Source organism: Bos grunniens, chromosome 16 (genome assembly GCF_055505025.1).
Source record: "Bos grunniens cultivar Pamir isolate PY7600 chromosome 16, Bosgru_T2T1.0, whole genome shotgun sequence".
NCBI lineage: Eukaryota > Metazoa > Chordata > Mammalia > Artiodactyla > Bovidae > Bos > Bos grunniens.
This window is the reverse complement of record NC_141180.1, coordinates 37592091-37614692: the sequence shown is the minus strand read 5'-3', so window position 1 is coordinate 37614692 and position 22602 is coordinate 37592091. Positions and strand designations below refer to the sequence as shown.

Sequence of the window (22602 nt, the reverse complement as noted above, 5' to 3'; positions counted from 1 at the left end):
CTTTTAAGCTTGCTTCCAGAAATCCTGGGCTTAAATAAAGATGCAGTACTGCTGTACTCTATACCGTACTATACAGTAAAGTACACAAAAGCACAGCCATTTGTGGAGGATGCACACCTGTGACAATGTACACCAGACGTGTTAACCAACTTATGTGACTGAACATGCAAACTCATGTCTGGCTCTTTGCAAGTTCCCAACTTGAAGGGTTGTGTGTAGGGCACTTACTATATAAGCATTCACTGCCAAGTTCCTTCTACTTTGCTGGGCGCTTCAAATTTTCATAATAAGATATTGAAAATGTACAAATAGATCCATCTAAGCCATGTCCTTAAATACAGATCAACCCATTTATTGACTGAACATCTTATCTTGCAATAGCTTGGGAAAAACAAACATCCTGCCATCCCTGACCTCACAAGAGCCTAGAGTACAGTGAACCATAGCCAGGCACACAGGGTCATGGTGTTTCTACCAAAATCTTCAAAACCAGGTTGTTCATAGAATTTAAAAATTTACTTTAACTCTATGAGCTTAATCTTTCTACAAAAAAAAAAAAAAAGCTTACCCAGGCATTTTCAGGCAATGCATACTATATTACTGAAAGGAAACTGGCTTATGTTTTAAAAAGCAAAACAACTTGAGTTATCACTTGTAGCTGAAACAACTATCAAGTAGATTAAAATGTTAACCCTCCCAGCATCCCAAGAAAATCCACTTAATACTCTTTCATATCTTTCTTCTTTGAAGACTTTACCCACTCCTGATAGCAGGGTTTTAACATGTATCTGCTTATTAAAACTTTTTCAAGACTCAGAAGGGAAAGAGAAACTAAATCTTTACTATTCATAAGTTCAGTTCAGTGGCTCAGTTGTGTCCAACTCTTTGCAAACCCATGAACTGCAGCACGCCAGACCTCCCTGGCCATCACCAACTCCCGGGGTCCACCCAAACCCATGTCCATTGAGTCAGGGATGCCATCCAACCATCTCATCCTCTGTCGTCCCCCTCTTCTCCTGCCCTCAATCTTTCCCAGCATCAAGGTCTTTTCAAATGAGTTAGCTCTTTGCATCAGGTGGCCAAAGTATTGGAGTTTCAGCTTCAACATCAGTCCTACCAATGAACACCCAGGACTGATCTCCTTTAGGATGGACTGGTTGGATCTCCTTGCAGTTCAAGGGACTCTCAAGAGTCTTCTCCAACACCACAGTTCAAAACCATCAATTCTTCGGCACTTAGCTTTTGTTATATAGTCCAACTCTCACATCCATACACAACTACTGGAAAAACCATAGCCTTGATAGACAGACCTCTGCTGGCAAAGTAATGTCTCTGGTTTTTAATATGCTGTCTAGGTTAGTCATAACTTTCCTTCCAAGGAGTAAGCGTCTTTTAATTTCATGGCTGCAATCACCATCTGCAGTGATTTTGGAGCCCAGAAAAATAAAGTCAGCCACTATTTCCACTGTTTCCCCATCTATTTGCCATGAAGTGATGGGACCAGATGCCATGATCTTAGTTTTCTGAATGTTGAGCTTTAAGCCAGCTTTTTCACTCTCTTCTTTCACTTTCATCAAGAAATATATGCCCCAACCAGTAACACTGAAGAAGCTGAACAGTTCTATGAAGACCTACGAGACCTTCTAGAACTAACTATTCATAAGTAGATTTCAGTAAAACATCAAAATCATCTGATGTAGTGAGAATTCTGAAATAAGCTTAGAGAAGACTGTAAAACTTTACATAATTAATTCAAGTGTAATTATCACCGATTCAATGGACATGAGGCTGAGCAAACTCTGGGAGACAGTGAAGGACAGTGAAGCCTGGCATGCTACAGTCCATGGGGTAGCAAAGAGTCAGACATGACTGAGTGACTGAACAACAACAATCCAAAATAAATTCCCAACAGATCTTTATTGAAGGAGCAAATAACAGAGCATCAACAATGTCCTAGGAGAATATCATTTTACCTACCACACTCAAAGGTCTGACAACTTTTTAATAAAATAATAAAGTTCAACAATTTTTATGGGATATCAATTTAGCAGCCTTTAAATCTCTACTTTATAAAAACCAATCCTAAAATTAAACTAATAATTACAGTACATTGTTTAAAATGCTGTACTTGTAATCCAATGTGCTGTGAGTACTATGATATACTATGAGTACAATAATCCTATACTCATAGAATGTCAGAGTATACCATATGGCATAATACAATCTATTTGCACTGTTTTTATAAGACAACAAGAATATCATCTGATTTTTTTCCCTGAACCTTTCACATAACATTCATAAGTGTCAAACAGGGCAAACCTGCCCCAGAATTTATGTTTGCCAATGCTCCCCAATCTCTATATACCATCTAGAATCTAGGAGGGACCCTACTGTTGTCTTAAACTTAAAAAACTGAACGTCTCAGACTTCCCTGGTGGTCGAGTGGTTAAGAATTTACCTGTCAGTGCAGGGGGCATGGTTTCGATCCCTGGTCCTGGAAGACTGCACATGCCATGGGGCAACTAAGCCCGTGTGCTACAACTACTGAAACCCGACGGCCCGATAGCCCGTTCTCCACAGCAAGAGAAGTCAACGAGAAGGCCAAACATCACAACAAAGAGTAGCTCCTGCTCACCACAATTAGAGAAAGCCCTCGGACAGCAACAAAGCCTCAGTGCAACCAAAAACGAATAAATAAATGACTAAAAATTTAAAAGGAAAGTCGCTGACTTCATTTAGAAGCAATATAAATCAAATACTGTAACTAAAATCGAAACAGTAGCACAAAGTACTACTCTATCTTCAAATCATACAAGTCTTTTGTTATCTTCACCCTTTTCCCTTTCTAACTTGAGGGATGGCTGCCAGGGAGCCCATTTCAAGGAATGCAGATTTTTTTTTTCCCCCACAGTCTTCATCTCCATAAAGCCAGACACTAAAGAACTAAAATACAGACATAAACTCCTCTGATTCTTTCTTAGGAGATGAGTAAAATTTCTACATTGTCAACTCAAAAACAAATCTTTAAAAAGTGAAAGTGTGTATAACAGAATGGAGGAAACCACGTGTACTTAATAAAATATGAACTACAGCCTTTGAAGATGGCAGCTTTCCCAATTTTTATGAATAATGAGAACTTGTTAAAAGTATGAATTTGTTTCTACAAAAAAGTAAATAATAAGGACTTTATTTCTGTAAGTGTTTCCTCCGAATATTACAGCACTTCCTGAGCGACATTCCCTTTCAGGTATACACTAGACCAGATAACTACTTTCAAGCTATAATATTAGATCTGTTCCAGAACTTTAGACACACACACACACAAATACACAAGCTTGCTCAACCCTAGTATAAAAAGAAGCACACTCAGCCATAAAAAGGAACAAATGTGAGTCAGCTGAACTGAAGTACATGAACCTAGAGGCTGTTAAACAGAGTGATGTAAGTCAGAAAGAGAAACACAAATATCGTATATTAATGCATATGTATGAATCTAGAAAAATGGTACCGATGAACCTGTTTGCAGGGCAGGAATAGAGATGCAGACATAGAGAACAGACTTGCGGACACAGTGGGGAAAGGAGACGGTGGGACGAACTGAGAGCCGCCATTGACACATACGCCACCATGTGTAAAACAGACAGCTAGCGAGAAGCTGCGGTACAGCACAGGGAGCCCAGCCCAGCACTCTGCAATAACTGAGAGGGGTGGGGAGGAGGGTGAAGGCTGGGAGGAAGGTTCAAGGGGGAGGGGATATACATAGATACCTAGGACTGACTCCCGTTGTTGTACAGCAGAAACCAACACAATTATCGTAGAAAAATCATCCTCCAATTAAAAAAATTTTCTTTAATTGAAAAAGAAAGCACCGACTCACCAAAATGAGCCCTAAATCCTCAATCGAGCTGTTAAAAAGGAAGGGAAGCGGGGTGGGGTAACTTTAAAGCTTTCGCCCAATCCTCTTTTACAGATAAGAATACTGAGATCCACGAAGTCCAAGACTTCCTTTAGGAACTTCAGCAAGTCAGAAACAGAACACAGATTAAAACTCAGGTCCTCTCACTCCACAGAAAAGGCTGCAGTTTGCTTTACCCCAAACTGCTGAACAGTTCTTCAATCATAGCTACTTTAAACCAAAGCTATATACGTTGTTTACCTTCTAAAATTAAAAAAGAAAACTTGAAAAGACATTAATGTTATAAAAGGAATCACTCATTTCCTGCTAATCAAAATTCTAAAGCATTTTACATAGACCTTGACAATGAACTTAGCTAAGTGGTTAGCATTCATGAAACATACAAAGTACAGTTCTATCTTATTTGGCCAATACAAACATCACCCCTCAACACGAATTAAAATGAACATATTCTATTCCATAAAGCAGAATGACATATCTAATCATTAGCTAATTTCCTGGTGAAACAAGTTTGTTCTTGTGAATAAACACAAAAGAAATGGCATTTCAAACCGATAAAGTAAAACAGTAATATCTAAAATCTTGGGACATGAAAACCAACAACTCAAATTGGAAAATTGCTTTGATCTTCATATTTATGATTGGTGCTAAATATGATATTTATGACTGGTTCTAAATATGACATTTATGATTTGTTCTGAATATTCCATAGAACTAATCATGCAGAGAATCATACATCTGGAATCAAAAAGCCATGACTTCTCCAAGAAGAAATGGCTGATTCTATGGCTGGGGCAGAGAAAATATAAGATGAGCCTGGAGCGTTTTACAAATGCCAGAAACACAGTACTCAAAAATCTAAAAGGATAAGCATGTCAACAAAGAAGTCAACATGAAAGAGTTCCCAATGGCCAAAATTGGAACAACCTGCATTTTTTTAAAATGGCAGAAATAAATGATATAGCAATATGAAATATAGCTCAAGAGAATAAAATAAATATACATGAGTTCATGCTGATGTGGGCTTCTCAGGTAATGCAAATGGTAAGGAACTCATTGCTGACATGGGAGACACAAGATGTGGGTTTGATCCCTGGATCAGGAAGATCCCTTGGAGGAGGGCCTGGCAGCCCGCTCCAATATTCTTACCTGGGAAATCTCTCGGACAGAGGAGCCTGGTGCACTACAGTCCATGGGATTGCAAAGAGTTGGACACAACTGAAGCAACTTAGCATGCTGATGTAAATAAGGGTTAAATAAATAATTGCACAAATGTCCCTTATAGAAGAATTTAAAATATATGTACATACTTGCCCTTCCAGGATGTAAAACTTAGGAATTGGGCTGAACTTAGGAATTCAATTCCAAAGAAATGAGTTTGGAAAAGGAAAAATCTTCACTTTACAGTGGAGAGACCTTGTGAACCCCAGTTTAACAGGGAGGTGAATGAAGATCAACATCACCAGAGATGTCTGATGAGAACCAGATGATGTCTGATGTCATGTTCACCTTTATGACAGTCTTCCTCCTATACCCAAACCCAAGTCTAATCATGAGAAAAACACCAAGATAAAGCCAAAGTAAGGAGAATTCTACAAAGTACTCTTCACCACTGCTAAAATCATGAAAAACACAAAAAGGGAAAAACTGTCACAGACTAAATGAGACTAAGGACTCTTATGTTTAGTTGTTTAGTTGATAATAAAATACTAAGGATAACGTTAGTTTTGACAAATGTACCAGATATTAACATTAGGGGAAAGTGGGTGAGGACATAAGGGGACTCTCTGTACTGTGTGTGCAACTTTTCAATTTTATAAAAAAAAATTGGAATAACTAAAAATATACATAAAATATATCATATTGGGTTGGCCAAAAAGTTTACTTGGGTTTTTTAACCCAATATTACCTAATAATCATAATTACAAATCAAACACCACAGTCATGAGCCTGAGGCAGCGACCGTGGGCCTCCCTGTCGTGGAGGACCCTTCACAAGCCCACCTCCTCCCACTAGATTATGAGCCCTTCAGCATGCCTTAACTGAGACTTGCCCATCTCTGTAGCCCTGGCGCCTAAGACAGTGCCTGCAGGTAGAAAGCATTAAACACATGTTCACACGCACAAGTGGAAGCATGACAAAGGCCATTTGCAACAATAATGCTAAAAAAGAATGCAGGTTAAGTTATTACTAAGTATATTAAAGACTAGCAGTTAGACAGAGAAAAGAGATTCTGTCTCGAACTCAGACCTCGGAACCAGCGGGGGAGGCCAAACGATCATATGGCTTCTTGGTTGTTGCTAACAGGCCCTGGCTGCTCATTTCGGCTCCCAGAGCAGAAGGTCTTGACCACACACACAGGGAGACACAACTGAGGGGGTCAAAATGACAGCAGCTCTCTGACTAGCTTCAGATATTTTATCTGAAGTCCTTCACTGAGGAACACATAAAGTATGGGTATCACAATCTTTAAAACTGTTATAACTATATTTGAATATAATTGTTCTCCTTCGTAATCCTTCATGTTTTATGATACATGCATTTAAAAGTATTTTTTGAGATGGCTATCCCCAGTTTGCCAAAGGGAAATGCAATGACAACAGTGAAGAAACACAGTACTAGGGACAAAAAAGGCAACGAGAGAACTTGCTCCACCAGACCTAATAATTCTGTCAAGATGGAACTTGTTTGATAAAGGATTCACAGGGGAACTCTTGAGCAAGAATGACCACAGCTTGGGAGAGGTCATGACAGCCAGGGAGGGTGAGGCTTTATTGGACATGTTCAAGATGTCCGATGGGTAAACAACAGAGGGGACAGAGGGGAGATAAGCATAATTCCAAAACAAGACTATAAAAGAAAAGCCGTCCCAGAGGGTTAAGAATTTCTGAAGACTAGGTAATCATAGAACGATCTCAAGATGGGGGAAGGAACCAAGAAAACCAGTCTCTCGTCCCAGGAATTTAATAAGCACAGATTTTTAAAAGGAAACTAAAGAACATTTTCTCCATTGCTGGACTGTAAGCGCTTCCAGGAAAGAAAATGAGTCTCTCTCATCTCTGTGCTTCCATGACCGAGCACCATGTTTGACCTGCAACAGCCCTAAGTAAACACTGGATAAGCTGAAATGTAAACGCAACATTATCAATGATGATGACCAAAAAAACAGCTATCGTGTAAGAAAAACGTTCACCATGTTTATAAAGCTTTAAGACAGGCAGAAGCAACATTATATTGTGTGCTAAGTCGCTTCAGTCATGTCTAACTCTTTGCAACCCTATAGACTGCACCCCGCCAGGCTCCTCTGTCCATGGGATTCTCCAGGCAAGAACACTGGAGTGGTTTGCCATTGCTTCCTCCAGGAGATCTTTCTGACCAGGGGTGGAACCCAAGTCTCCTATGTCTCCTGCAATGGCAGGCAGGTTCTTTACCACTAGTGCCACCTGGGAAGCTACTACAAGTCATGTAGTACAGTCCCTTCAACCAAAACAAGAGGGAACCTTGAGCACAGCCACACAGAGGCATGGGCACGAGAAGACTGAAGTAGAGACTGGAGTGATGCTGCCACAAGCCAAGAAAAAACAAGGAGTGCCAGCAACCAGCTGAAGCAAGAAGAGGCAAGGATTCTTCCTTCCAGCCTTCAGAAGGAGCACAGCCCTGCCGACACCTTGACATCAGACTTCTAATCTCCAGAACTGTGAGAGGACAATTTCTATTGTTTTAAGTCATCAAGTTTTGGATACTTTGCTATGATGCCCTCAGGAAACTAATACAAAGGTAGGTGGCACTGCAGAAGCTGGGGCCAGATGGGAGAAGCAATCATAGGACTCACAGCCAACTTCCGAACCCTCGCTTCTGTCACTTGTACTGAAAGCACCTGGATTAAGAAATTGTTGTTCAGTCGCTTAGTCGCATCCAACTGTTTGCAAACCCATGGACTGTAGCATGCCAGGCTTCCCTGTCCTTCACTATCTCCTGGAGTTTGCTCAAACTCATGTCCATTGAGTCATTCCAACCATCTCATCCTCTGACGCCCCCTTCAATCCTTCCCAGCATCAGGGTCTTTTCCAATGAGTCGGCTCTTTGCATCAGGAGGACAAAAACTTTAGCATCAGTCCTTCCAATGAATATTCAGGGTTTATGTCCTTTAGGATTGACTGGTTGGATCTCCTTGCAGTCCAAGGGTTAAGCAATAAGAAGACTGCAGAATAACTGCCTGGTCACTACTGGATCAGAACCTCTTACCATGGGTGGCAGCCAACCCAGTATTTGTCTAAGAAGCACTTCATTCTGGAACAGAAGTCTTCCCTTCACACTCAGTGGATAATAAAGCTACCAACTGGCCCTACATTTGCCATCCAGGACCACAGAGGGTAAGCACAAGGCATCATCATCTTCATGGAAACTACTCACACTGTTTTCATGAATAAAATGCACACAAGTCCCTGCCCCCATGGAGCTCACACATTAGGAAAGGAAGCAGAGAAAACAGGATACACTACAAGTAATGGAAACAGTGATGGATTCTATTTCCCAGGACTTCAAAATTACTGCAGATGGTGACTGTAGCCATGAAATTAAAAGACGCTTGCTCCTTGGAAGAAAAGCTATGACAAAACTAGACAGCGTATTAAGAAGCAGAGACATTACTTTGCTGACAAAGGTCCGCCTAGTCAAAGCAATGGTTTTTCCAATAGTCAAGTATGGATGTGAGAGATGGACCATAAAGCTGAGCACCAAAAACTGATGCTTTTGAACTGTGGTGTTGAAGAAGACTCTTGAGAGTCCCTTGGACTGCAAGGAGATCCAACCAGTCAATCCTAAAGGAAATCAATCCTGAATATACATTGGAGGGACTGAAGCTCCAATACTTTGGCCACCTGATGCAAAGAGCTGACTCATTAGAAAAGACCATGATGTTGAGAAAGACTGAAGGCAGGAGGAGAAGGTGACGACAGAGGATGAGATGGTTGGATGGCATCACTAACTTGATGGACATGAATCTGAGCAAACTCTAGGAGAGAGTGAAGGACAGGAAAACCTGGCATGCGGCAGTCCATGGGATCGCAAGAGTCGAACACGACTGAAGAACAACAACAACAAGTAATATACATGCTATGTGGGCAGGCAACAAGAGCTCAAGGAACAAGTGTCTACGTCAGATACAGGTTGAATGTTTGGACAACGTGGTCATCACTTCTCAGCCTTTTGGCTAAGATCAAGTGTAGACAAGGTGGCCTTTTTGAAAAAGTGACATGGGTAAACATATGAAGAGTGGAAGAAAAATGCTGGGTGGATTTTAGGGTATGAGCATTCTAGGCAAAGAAACAGCAAGCATAAAAGCCCCCAACAGGGACCATGGTTTTCCTGGTGGCTTAGTCAGTAAAGAATCCACATGCAATGCAGGAGACCAGGGTTCAGTCCCTGGGTTGGGAAGATCTGGAGAAAGGGATGGCAACCCACTCTAGTATTCTTGCCTGGAGAATCCCATGGACAGAGGAACCTGGCGGGTTACAGTTCATGGGGTCTCAAAGAGTTGGACAGGATTGAGCAACTAACACACACAGACACACAGAAACAAACACAAACAGGAACCATGTCTGGAATGTCCCAGGAACAGAGGGGAAGCCAGCACATTTCTAGCTGAAACAGGAGGAAGGGAAAGAAGAGAGGAGGGCAGGTTCAGGACAGACCTCATGCAGCCCCAGGTTGAGGTGAGGACTCTGACTTTTATTTTGATTGAGGCCAGAAGACAACAGAAGATGATGTAACCTCTCTTAGGAGTGGTTTATTTTCTGTTTCACTTAAACCTATTTAGTAAGTTCCTGAAAATCTGGGCTTTCCTTGTGGCTCAGCTAGTAAAGAATCCGTAATGCAGGAGACCTGGGTTCAATCCCTGGGTTGAGAAGATCCCCCGGAGATGGGAAAGGTTACCCATTCCAGCATTCTGTCCTGGAGAATTCCATGAACTGTATATAGTCCATGGGGTTGCAAAGAGTTGGACACTACTGAGTGACTTTCACTTCACTTCCTGAAAATCTGTTTATCCCATCTGCCAAGAGTACGGCTAACAACATCTACCTGTTTGTGATTATGAATAATGACGGTTACAGGAGAAACACAATGGTGACTTCACAGCATAGAGGCACACCTGACAAGAATGAACCGTTCAGAGTTGCCAAGTCTGTTGGTTACTATTGTGATAATAACTATCCTCCTTGCTGAAAAGAATAATACTTTGCAGTGCTGTAGTCTTGCTTCAGTGGAACCCAGTCTGGCTTTGCACGGACAACAGACTGAGGTGAAGCCAGGGCAGGCACGTCTAGAGACACGGCAGGAGAGACGCATCTAAAGCCCACTCTAATAGTCCAGGCGAGATATGCAAGTGCCTTGAACCTGGGCAGTAGCAGGAGAGGCGGTGAGATGAGAAGAGGTGGTGAGAATTGAGTCTGGTTCTAAATTTTGCTGATAGACCTAGGACAGAGGTCAGCAAGCCTCAGTCCACAGGCCACACTTACTTATTTTTGTAAATAAAGTTTTATTGAAACACAGCAATGCTCATCAGTTGACACAAAGTCTATGGCTGTTTTGTGCTAGGGGGCAGAGAAGAATGTTTGTGACAGAGACTGCACAGCCTGCACAGCCAAAAATATTTACTAACTGGCCTTTTAAAGAAGGAATTTGATGACTCTCAACCTAGAATTATGAGGTAAAAAGAAGACAGAATGTTTTAAGCTTGCAGAAGAGTGAAGTGTTAGTCACTCAGTTGTGTCCAACTCTTTGCAACCCCACAGACTACATAGCCCACCAGGCTCCTCTGTCTATGGAATTCTCCAGACAAGAATACTGGAGTGGGTTGCCATTCCCTTCTCCAGGGGATCTTCTCTAGCCAGGGACTGAACCCAGGTTTCCTCCACTGCAAATAAATTCTTTACCATCTGAGCCACCAGGGATGCCCATTTTAAGCTTAAGCAACTAGAAAAAAAAAATGAGTTATCATTTACTGAGATAGGGTTCTAGGAAAAAATAAGATGTAAGGAAATATCACGAACTTGATTTTGAATGTGTTAACTGTGAGACATGTATCAGATGAACGCCACACTGAAGTTCAAAGAACAGGCCTGAGCTGGAGGTACCAATTTCGTCAGGATACTGGATAAAATAAATAAGAGAATAAGCATAGAGATGGAGAGGAGAAGAGGTTAAATACTGAGCCCTTGAACCCTGACCTTTAGAAGCTTGGGAAATGAAAAAGATTCATACAAAGAACTAAGAAGGAACAGATGGAAACAGGATGAAAATCAGGAGCGTAATGCTCTGAAGCTGAAGAGAGAGTGTTTCAAGGAGAAGAAGGCCAAAGCCACGTGGAATGGAGCTGACAGGTCAGACGAGACAGTGACTCAGAGCTGACCACAGGAGGCCTCACCTGATGGGACTCGACTCAGCAAGGTGCAAGGACAGAAAGAGGAGACTAAGGATGGGCAACTCATTCTAGAAGTTCTGTTGTGAAAGGGTGCAGAGAAGTGGGGTGGAAGTCAGCAGGGGATATGAGATCAAGAGAGTTCTTTTTTATTTACTCCCATCATGGGAGAAGGAACAGCATGTATGATGACTGTTTAAACAAAAATAAAAGGTTTCCACTTGAGATGGAGAACCGGATGAAGCTGGAGAGACGACAGGAACTGCTGTAGCAATGGCTCTGGGCAGTGAGAGGAGATGGGATCCAGGGTACAGACCGCAGCAAGGGCAGGGACAGTTCAACTATGACAAGAACTGGCCGCACATACTGGTTGGCAGTGGAGGCAGGGTTGAAGGTGAAGGAGGTAGGTTCCCTTTTGCCTGCATCTGTTCTCTCCACAAAACTGGAAGGTGGGCCACCAGCCCAGAGTGTACATGGAGAAGAGGTGTTACACATTAGAGAAGGTATGAAATAGACTGAAACAGAATGTGGGAGAGTGAACAAGGAAATACAGTACAATTACCCACTAGTATTAAGGGTCCACTTGAGTCTGTGATGATGGCTCTGAAATGAGATTGCTAGTATGGTTTTTCTCCAGCCTCATTTCACAGCAAGAGACCAAGAACAGGAGGGGACTGGGACTTAAGACGAGGATTGTACTTTAAGGGAAGAAGACAGAGTGAGAGAGAGGCCAGAGAAGGAGTGACAGTAGTGACTGGCCATGAAATTTCCCCAGGTTGAGGAGGAAAGTAAGGACACGAGGAGGGGGAAACATGAAGAAAGTAAAAAGGTGATGGGTCAAGGGACTGTAGCCCCGAGGGAAGACTGAGGATTTGGGCACAGAGGGGTGAGCAAAAAAGCCGAAGGTGGTGGTCAGAAAGTCACTGAGACTGAAAAATCTAGAGTCTGACCATGGCAGTGAGTGGCTGGAGTCAGAGGGCAGGAAAGGTCACTGAAGGGGAGGAGCTCAAGAAACACAGAGGTCGGAGTTCTGGAAGGATCACACGGCTACTGAAATCATCACAAATTAAGACAGAAACAGTGCTGGACAAATAGTGGACATAACGAGTGCTGTGGGTGAGCGGGCTTTGGAATATAAGCCTCAACAAGGGAGAGAAGTGGAGAATATGGTTAGGTAACACAAGATTCAAACCAATGTGTTTTCAGGGTGGAGGAAGAATGGTCAAGAAGAAGAAACGAGAAAGCAATGGAGAAAGAGGTCAGATCCAGTGAGAGCACTAAGGGGAAGGGACGCTGACAGAGCATGATTATGCTGGTGGCTGGGCACAAGGCTTTCAGAATTTGGGGAAGTGGGGAAGGAAAGGTACATGTGACAAACCACATAAGGATTAGAGACTGGGAGATGAGGCATGAGGACACGGGGAGATGGGGTGGCTGACATGAGTGGGCCTAAGGGGCATGCCGAGATTAATCCTGAAGGTCCCAAAGAGACGACCCGATGCAGCGAGGAGCGGCAGGAGCCTGTCCCCAGGACACTTTGCTGATGCAGTGAAGTTTTTAAGTCCCTCCCCATCCCACGAGCTCTTCCCTGGACACGCGGCAGCATCCCAGGTGGGGTCTGATCAGGGTGAGGCAAGCAGCAGTGCTGGTGGCACCACAGGAAAAGGACGAAACACAACTGGAATCCTGACCCTTTCTCCTAGTAGATAACCACAGCTTCTCCAAGCAGTAACCAGGAAACATTTCAGACACAGGCATCGTTTATTACTAACATGTGTTGGCCTGAGCCTCTCTCATTTAATAATTAGCAGATTTACATAGAAGCATTTGTATTTGCCTTAGGAGGGGCCTACAGTGATGCCTAACGAGAGTCATAGTAACAGAAACTCCGCAAATAACTTTTAATCGACAAGTTATCCTAGATCATGAAGATGGATTGTTCAGAGGTGGCAGTGCATTAAACAAGAGCAGAGCTGACAATCAGATATTACATTATTAGATGATATGATGATCAATGCAGGTCTCTTAGCACCTTTTTCCTACTTAGAATCCTAACTACTATAATAAAGTCAATAATTATTACATTTGATAGAAAAGTTCACTTAGTGAAAAGACAGATATCTTAAAAGATACATTTCCCAACAAAGACAACCATGGTATCAACCATGAGCTCATTAATTATAAAGAAATTAACTTCTACAACAGTTAAACTATCAATGAGACAGTTATAAGACATCATATCAGGTGAACTTATTATGGTTCATTTATATTAATACTTCTATAGTTAAGAGTTCAAACTTTTATTCTATTTTATTTTCTTTTTGGCCATATTGCAAGGCTTATGGGATCTTAGTTCCCTGACCAGGTATTGAACCCAGGCCCTCAGCAGTGAGAGCACAGAGTCCTAACCATTGGACTATCAGGGAATTCCCAAGGCGAACTTTACATACCCTGAAAATTTAGAGAAAAGGTTCTATGACAATATAGAATGAAGACAATGAAATCCATAATCAGAGGCATTATTTTGACCATTATTTCAATCTTGAACATTATTTCAATCTTGGATTTGCAGAATATTTTATCTTAAAAAAAAAAAGCATCAACCAAAGTCATAAAATCTGCAGAACCAAATTTAGTCTTAAGCTCCTTGCCATCAGAGAAAAGACCTGGCCTTGTCTGAAAAAAAGCATGAAAGCTATAGAAAACAGTCAGCTTCAACATCACTATCAAAACATCAAAATGAACAGACATTAACAAAACACATTGTAATGACCTTAATCTTTAAACCACTGCTTGCAGGATTTTTAAAAGTTGCTGTTCATTTCATCCTGCCATGGAAATTTCGCAACTGTAACTGTACCAGAAAGCTCCCAGGTATGAAGGTGAGGCTCACCTGATGCACCAATGGGGGAGGTAGCGGGCGTCATGTTGTGGACGTTGAGACCAAGGCTCTGGGAGGGGCCTGGAGCTGATGCTGCTATGGGAGGCCCGGGGGGGTTCTCCCTCTGGGGAGAAGTGAGAGGGGTGGTAGGCTGGGAGGTCTGTCCACCAGCAAGTCGTGCAAGGCGCCTCCGTCGGATCTACAATGAGGGGGAGAGAGCATTCTGTGAAAAACAGCAGAGACACAACTCTGCATGAGAATAACAATATTAATGCTATCAATGACCAAACCTGAGCATTAAAAACTAAACATGCCTTGAGAAAAAAGGACTCATTCGAGACAAACGATAACTCTGTGTGGCAGTATTTTTATAAGTTACCAACTAACTTTTTAAAAATTGCATCTTAATTGCTTTACCACCTGTTTATCAAACCATCTTGAGTGACACTGTGAATTTACAATAAACATACTACACTTTTCAACACATTAAAGCTTCTTGTTATTGTAATAAAACCCAGAGACTTGGTAATTTTAAAGAGAATTTAAAACAAATATACACTGTGTCTGACTGAGTCCCTTAGATATTCATTTGAAACTACTACAACATTGTTAACTGGCTATATCCCAATGCAAAATAAAAAGTTTAAAGTTTAAAAATATAATAAATATCCAATATAATTCCCTAAAACAATGAGAAAATAATAAAAGTTACATTAAGAGATTTTACTCTCATTTTTAAGAACAAAATGATTAGGTTTAACTTTCAATAAAAATATTATCTATAATTTCCTTCTTACAATTATATCCCAGAGTTATCAAGTGATTACAAATATGTACCACAGAAGCCTAGTGGATCACAGAAATGGTTCTCCCACATTTTGACTGTCATTAATTCATAACCAGGCAATGAACTCTGAGCACCTGCCCTCCCAGGCAATGGGCATATGTGACAATTATGATAAAGTTTCTGGCTCTAAGTGGGCATCAGAGAAGCAAACCAGTTAGGCTGCTCACACTCTTTCCATTACAAATAAGGAAGATAAAAAAGTTAAATTACAGCAAAAGTTAATGGGGATGGACACTGTCTGAATTAAGAATTTATAACTCATTCTAACATTGGTGGAAATCTGCACCTTCTATGGTTCAGACAACAGGAACGTCCTGACTCTTGGCCCCAAAGTTGAGAAGCCTCTCCTATAAATATATCTATCAAGGAATTTATACAAAATCCTGAAGTTGTTTGCTTTTCAACTATCTCCTTAACTAGATTAAATTCCTTGATGGAAAGAATTATTAACAGGGCTTATTTATTTAAATAAAAACTGATGCTTCTAGTAATGTTCTAAGTACTTTACACCTTACTATTTAATCCTCATAATAACCCACTGAAGCAGGTACCTATGTACATTTTGTATATGAGCAAACTGAGGCACAGACAGGTTAGATGTCTTGCCTAACGGGTCAGTGGCAAAGCTGGAATGTGAACTCAATAAAATCTAGCTTTAGTGTCTGTGCTCCTATCACTAAAGCTGGCCGTATCTAGGGATCTCGAAAACACTTTCAGAGGGCCTGTGAAGCCAAACATTAAGACATTTGCCTTTTTCACTCTCATTCTCTCATGTCAAGTGGAGTTTTCCAGAGGCTACATGACAAGTGTGCTGCAGCAAATTAAATAAAAAAGTTAATGAGATTCCAGCTGTCTTCCATTAAGTTAGACATTTAAAAGAATTGCGAAAGTAAAAACAATGTCACTCACTGAATTTGTTCTGGAAAATGTAGTTATTTTCGTACAGTTCAGTTCAGTCACTCAGAAGTCTCTGACTCTTTGTGACCCCATTGACTGCAGCACGCCAGGCTTCCCTGTCCTTCACCAACTCCTAGAGTTTGCTTAAACTCATGTTCATCGGGTCAGTGATGCCATCCAACCATCTCATGCTCCGTCATCCCCTTCTCCTCCTGCCTTCAATCTTTCCCAGCATTATGGTCTTCTCCACTGAGTCAGTTCTTTGCATCAGATAGCCAAAGTATTGGAGCTTCAGCTTCAGCATGTCCTTCCAATGAATATTCAGGACTGATTTCCTTTAGGATGGACTGGTTGGATCTTCTTGCTGTCCAAGGGACTCTCAAGAGTCTTCTCCCAACACCACAGTTCAAAACCATCAATTCTTCCACACTCAGCTTTCTTTATGGTCCAACTCTCACATCCATACATGACCACTGGAAAAACCATAGCTTTGACTAGGCAGACCTTTGTCAGCAAAGTAATGTCTCTGCTTTTTAATACACTGTCAAGGTTTGTCATAGCTTTTCTTCCAAGGAACACATGTCTTTTAATTTCATGGCTGCGGTCACTGTCTGCAGTGATTTGGGAGCCCAAGCAAATAAAGTCTCTGTTTCCGCTGTTTCCCCATCTATGTGCCATGAAGTGATGGGACCAGATGCCATGATCTTAGTTTTTGTATGATAAGTTTTAAGCCAGCTTTTTCACTTTCCTCTTCCACGTTCATCAAGAGGCTCTTTAGTTCTTCTTCACTTTCTGCCATAAGGGTGGTATCATCTGCATGTCTGAGGTTATTGATATTTCTCCCAGCAATCTTGATTCCAGCTTGTGCTTCATCCAACCCAGCATTTCTCATGATGTACTCTGCATATAAGTTAAATAAACAGGGTGACAATATACAGCCTTGATGTACTCCTTTCCCAATTTGGAACCAGTCTATTGTTCCATGTCCAGTTTGAACTGTTGCTTCTTAACCTGCATACAGATTTCTCAGGAGGCAGGTAAGGTGGTCTGGTATTCCCATCTCCTGAAGAATTTTCCATAATTTGTTGTGAACCACAGTGTCAAAGGCTTTGGTGTAGTCAGTAAAGCAGAAGCAGATGTTTTTCTGGAACTCTCTTGCTTCTTTGATGATCCATTGGATGTTGGCAATTTGATCTCTGATTCCTCTGTGCCTTTTCTAAATCCATCTTGAACATCTGGAAGTTCTCAGTTCATGCACTGTTAAAGATAAGCTTGGAGAATTTTGAGCATGTAATTTAAAACTTTGATACCATGTAAAATAAGTGCAATTATGTGGTAGCCTGAACATTCTTTGGCACTGCCTTTCTTTGGGACTGGAATGAAAACTGACCTTTTCCAATCCTGAGGCCACTACTGAGTTTCCCAAATTTGCTGGCATATTGAATGCAGCACTTTCACATCATCTTTTAGGCCTTGAAATAGCTCAGCTGGAATTCCATCACTTCCAATAGCTTTGTTTGTAGTGATGCTTCCTAAAGCCCACTTGACTTTGCACTCCAGGATGTCTGAGCTAGGTGAGTGATCACACCATTATGGTTATCTGGGTCATTAATATCTTTTTTGTACAGTTCTTCTGTGTACTCCTGCTACTTTTTCTTAATATCTTCTGCTTCTGTCAGGTCCATACTATTTCTGTCCTTTACTGTGACCATCTTTGCATGAAATATTCCCTTGGTATCTCTAATTTTCTTGAAGAGATCTCTAGTCTTTCTCATTCTATTGTTTTCCTCTATTTCTTTGCATTGATCACTGAGGAAGGCTTTCTTATCTCTCCTTGCCATTCTTTGGAACTCTACATTCCGATGGATATATCTATCCTTTTCTCTTTTGCCTTTAGCTTCTCTTCTTTTCTCAGCTATTTGTAAGGTCTCCTCAGACGACCATTTTGCCTTTTTGCATTTGTTTTTCTCGGGGATGGTCTTGATCACTGCTTCCTGTACAATGTCACGAACCTCTGTCCATAGTTCTTCAGGCACTCTAATCAGACCTAATCCCTTGAATCTATCTGTCACTTCCACTGGATAATCATAAGTGATTTGATTTAGGCATACCCGAATGGTCTAGTGGTTTTCCCTATTTTCTTCAATTTAAGTCTGAATTTTGTAATAAGGAGTTCATGATCTGAGCCACATATGAATGAAACAACAATCACAGAAAACTAACCAAACTGATCACATGGACCATAGCCGTGTCTAATTCAATGAAACCATGAGCCGTGCCGTGTAGGGCCACCCAAGATGGACAGGTCATGGTGGACAGTTCTGACAAAACGTGGTCCACTGGAGAAGGGAATGGAAAACCACTTCAGTATTCTTGCCTTGAGAACCCCATCAAAAGTATGAAAAGGCAAAAAGATATGACACTGAAAGATGAACTCCCCAGGTCGGTAGGTACCCAATATGCTACTGAAGAAGAGTGGAGAAATAACTCCAGAAAGAATGAAGAGACAGGGCCATAGCAAAAACAATGCCCAGTTGTGGATGTGACTGGTGATGGAAGTCCAATGCTATAAAGAACAATACTGCATAGGAACCTGGAATGTTAGGTCCATGAATCAAGGTAAATTGGAAGTGGTCAAACAGGAGATGGCAAGAGTGAACACAGACATTTTAGCAATCAGTGAATGAAAATGGACTGGATTGGGTGAATTTAATTCAGATGACCATCATACCTACTACTGTGGGCAAGAATCCCTTAGAAGAAATGGAGTAACCCTCATAGTCAACTAGAGTCCAAAATGCAGTACTTGGGTGTAATCTCAAAAATGACAGAATGACTCTGTTCATTTCCAAGGCAAACCATTCAATATCACAGTAATCCAAGTCTATGCCCCAACCACTAATGCCGAAGAAGCTGAAGTTGAACGGTTTTATGATGACCGAAAAGATCTTCTAGAACTAACACCAAAAAAAAAGATGTCCTTTTCATCATAAGGGACTGGAATGCAAAAGTAGGAAGTGAGTTATTTTCATTAAAAACATGTTATTGATATTAACACTGTAGTTGTTTGTTCAGTCACCAAGTCATGTCCTATTCTTTGTGACCCCATGGACTGCAGCATGCCAGGCTTCCCTGTCCTTCACCATCTCCTGGAGTTTGCTCAAGTTACCATTGAATCGGTAATGCTATCAAACCATCTCAACCTCTGCTGCTCTCTTCTCCTTTTGCCTTCAGTCTTTCCCAGCATCAGGGTCCCTTCCAATGAGTCGGCTCTTCCGATCAGGTGGTCAAGGTACTGGAGCTTCAACTTCAGCATCAGTCATTCCAATGAATACTGAGCATTGATTTCCTTTAGGATCAACTGGTTTATCTCCTTGCTGTCCAAGAGACTCTCAGTTCTTCTCCAGCCAACAATTTGAAAGCATCAGTTCTTCAGCACTCAGCCTTCTTTATGATCCAACTCTCACATCTGTATATGACTACTGGAAAAAACCATAGCTTTGACCATACAAACCTTTGTTTGCAAGTGATGTCTCTGCTTTTTAATATGCTATCTAGGTTTGTCAAACTTTCCTTCCAAGGAAAACAAGCTTTCCTTTTAATTTCATGGCTGCAATCACTGTCCACAGTGATTTTGCAGCCCTAGAAAATAAAATCTGTCACTACTTCCGCATTTTCCCCTTCTATTTGCCATGAAGCAATGGGCCGGGATGCCATGATCTTAAGCGTTTTGAATGCTGAGTTTGAAGCCAGCTTTTTCATTTTCCTCTTACCACCTTTAACAAGAGGAACTCTTCAGTTCCTCTTCATTTTCTGCTACCAACATATAATGGCTTTTATTATTTTTTTAAAGAATAAATATTTTTCTAAATTTCTCAGTTTTCACTTCTGTGAAGTGAAGTGAAAGTTGCTCAGTTATGTCTGACTCTTTGTGACCCCATGAATTATACAGTCCATGGATTTCTCCAGGCCAGAATGCTGGAGTGGGTAGAGTGGGTAGCCTTTCTCTTCTCCAGGTACTCCAGGTAATATTATTACCAAACTAACACAGTAAAATATTGATGGATATAAACCACCTAAACAAAAAATCATTGGGAGCCTTAATATTTTCTAAGAGTATAAAGGAAACCTGAGACCAAAACCTTTGAGAATGGCTGCACTTCCCTGGCTGCCTCTTGCTCACTTATTTTTATCTCCCTAAAACCTAGCTTGGCATCCAGTCTCTACATGTGCTTACCACCCAGAACTGGACAGGGGAGGGGAAAAGCAGAAGTCATCACCAGTCCTCCGATGAGGACTGGAAGTGGAAGTTGTCACCAGTTCTGTGATGAAAAACTCACTCAGTGATGGAGCACTGGAGTCTGAACTGCAGACAGCCCAGTGACTAGTGTTACTTGTCAGCAGAAAATTTCATTCACATTAGCTGAAAAAAGTTAATAATCACCAAAGCTTAACCACTGTTTTAAAAGTAGTGATATTCATTCCCACTGAGTTTTCACCTCCCTCAAACCCATTGTCATCAGTTTACAAAGTTAGCACTTTGAAATAAAACTAAACACGAAAAGGAAGTCGAGTTGCCTATCCTACACCAGGCCCTGGAACAAGAAATGGCAACCCACTCCAGTACTCTTGCCTGGGAAATCCCATGAACAGAGAAGCCTGGCAGGCTGCAGTCCACGGGGTCACAAAGAATCGGACGTGACTGAGCACACGCCTTGTGCTTTTCTGACATGTTCTGCCGTATTAATTTCCCGGAAAATAATGAGGAGAGGATCAGTGTGCTGTTCACTTAGTGCATTAACTGGTAGGGCTGTAATATAACTTCTCCCTCTCGGGCAACTTAAAAAAACAAAATTTGCTTCTGTAATGAAAGGAAACAAATCAAGAGTCACTTCTGTACTAGCGAAGGTCAAGGCAAAATTAGCCTCTAGGGCTTTAATGAATACGACCCCTGTGTAAAAGTGAAAGTCACTTAGTCGTATCTGACTCTTAGTGACCCCATGGACAGTCCACGGAATTCTCCAGGCCAGAATACTGGAGTGGGTAGCCTTTCCCTTCTCCAGGGGATCTTTCCAACCCAGGGATCGAACCCAGATTTCCCTCACTGCAGGCAGATTCTTTACCAACTGAGCCACAAGGGAAGCCCATGGCTGCTGTAAGAAAGTAAAAAAAAAAAATTGTAGAAATTATTATTTATTTTTTGGCCCCACCACACAGTTTGTGGGAACTCAGCTCCGTGACCAGGGCTCACACCCATGCTCTCAGCAGTAAAAAGCATGGAGTCCTAAACAATGGCCCACCAGGGAATTCCCTATAAATTATTTATTACTGTGATTAGATCTACCCAAAATTATCTTTTCAATATCTATCTTGCTAACATGAAATTAAATTGCAGTTATATATTTGTTAAAAGTTGGTTGCCTAGCAACAATAACTGTATATCCAGTTTAACAGAAATAAAAAGAATATTTGTCTTAAAAATAAAGAAAAACTTCAAGAAACGAACGAAGTTGTTCTCTCATGAACACTTCACTGGAGTGGATGGGGGAGGTGGACCAGAAAACACCCCTGCCCCAAACTGTTGCCAACCCAGTGGGCAAGCCAGAGAGATAGGGTCTGTGTTCAGCCTCCCTTCATCTCCTCAACCCTGACTATTTACCAAGTCTTGCTCCTTCCACATGAGTTTACCCTCTGTTCTCAGCTCCTCTGCCACCATCTTCTCCAGGCCACCACCCTCTCTTACCAGGACCTCTGCAAAAGCTTCTTAATGGATCCACCTGGGTCCAATCTGGCCTAGTGGGCAAGAGTTAACAGGGTTGCAAAGAGTCACACAGGACTGAGAAACTGAGCATGCACACAAACACTTCAGAGCTTTGTGAGTGCTAAGTCACTTCAGTTGTGTCCAACTCTTTGTGACCCTATGGACTGTAGCCTGCCAGGCTCCTCTGTCAAAAGGATTCTCTAGGCAAGAATACTAGAGTGGGTTGCCACTCCCTTCTCCAGGGGAATCTTCTCGACCCAGAGATCGAACTCGAGTCTCTTCTGTCTCCTGCACTGGTAGGTGAGTTCTTTACCACTAGCACCATGTGGGAAGCCCGTCAAAGCTTTACATTTCTGAAATGTAAATTAAAAGCACACCGAGCTAACACCTCACACTCACCTTAGGATGGCTACTATCAAACCAAAAAACAACATAAAATAACAACTGTGAGCAAGGGTGTAGAGGAATTGGAACACTTGCACACTGTTGGTAAGAATGTAAAATGGTGCAGCCACTAAGGAAAACAGAGTGGCAGTTCCTTAAGAAATCAAAAATCGAATTACCATATAATCCAGTAATTCCTACAAGTGGAATTCCTACAAGTGGAATTCCCCAAAAGACCTGAAAGCGGGGACTCAAACAGGTAGTTGTTCACCCATGTTCACAGCAGAATTATTTGCAAAAGGTGGAAGCAACCCAAGTGTTATCAATAGATAAACATAAATAAAATGTGGTCTACACATAAATGGACTGCTTTTAAAAGGAAGGAAATTCTGACACATGCTGCAACATGGATGAGCCCCAAAGACATTATGTTGAGTGAATAAGCCAGTCATACTGAACCTGGAATAAAACCCAGATCATTCCCATGTTTTACAGA

General features: G+C 41.5%; 1 protein-coding gene across 3 annotated transcripts in view; it reads right to left on the bottom strand.

Moving 5' to 3' along the window:
* The window catches only part of UBE4B (ubiquitination factor E4B), a 122429-nt gene that overhangs the window by 69862 nt on the left and 29965 nt on the right, over window positions 1–22602 (bottom strand). For all 3 annotated transcript variants that reach the window (XM_086344413.1, XM_086344414.1, XM_086344415.1), the window contains exon 2: window positions 14230–14416. In XM_086344413.1, the coding sequence (XP_086200539.1) occupies window positions 14230–14416 (187 nt within the window). The remainder of the gene's footprint in view (window positions 1–14229; window positions 14417–22602) is intronic.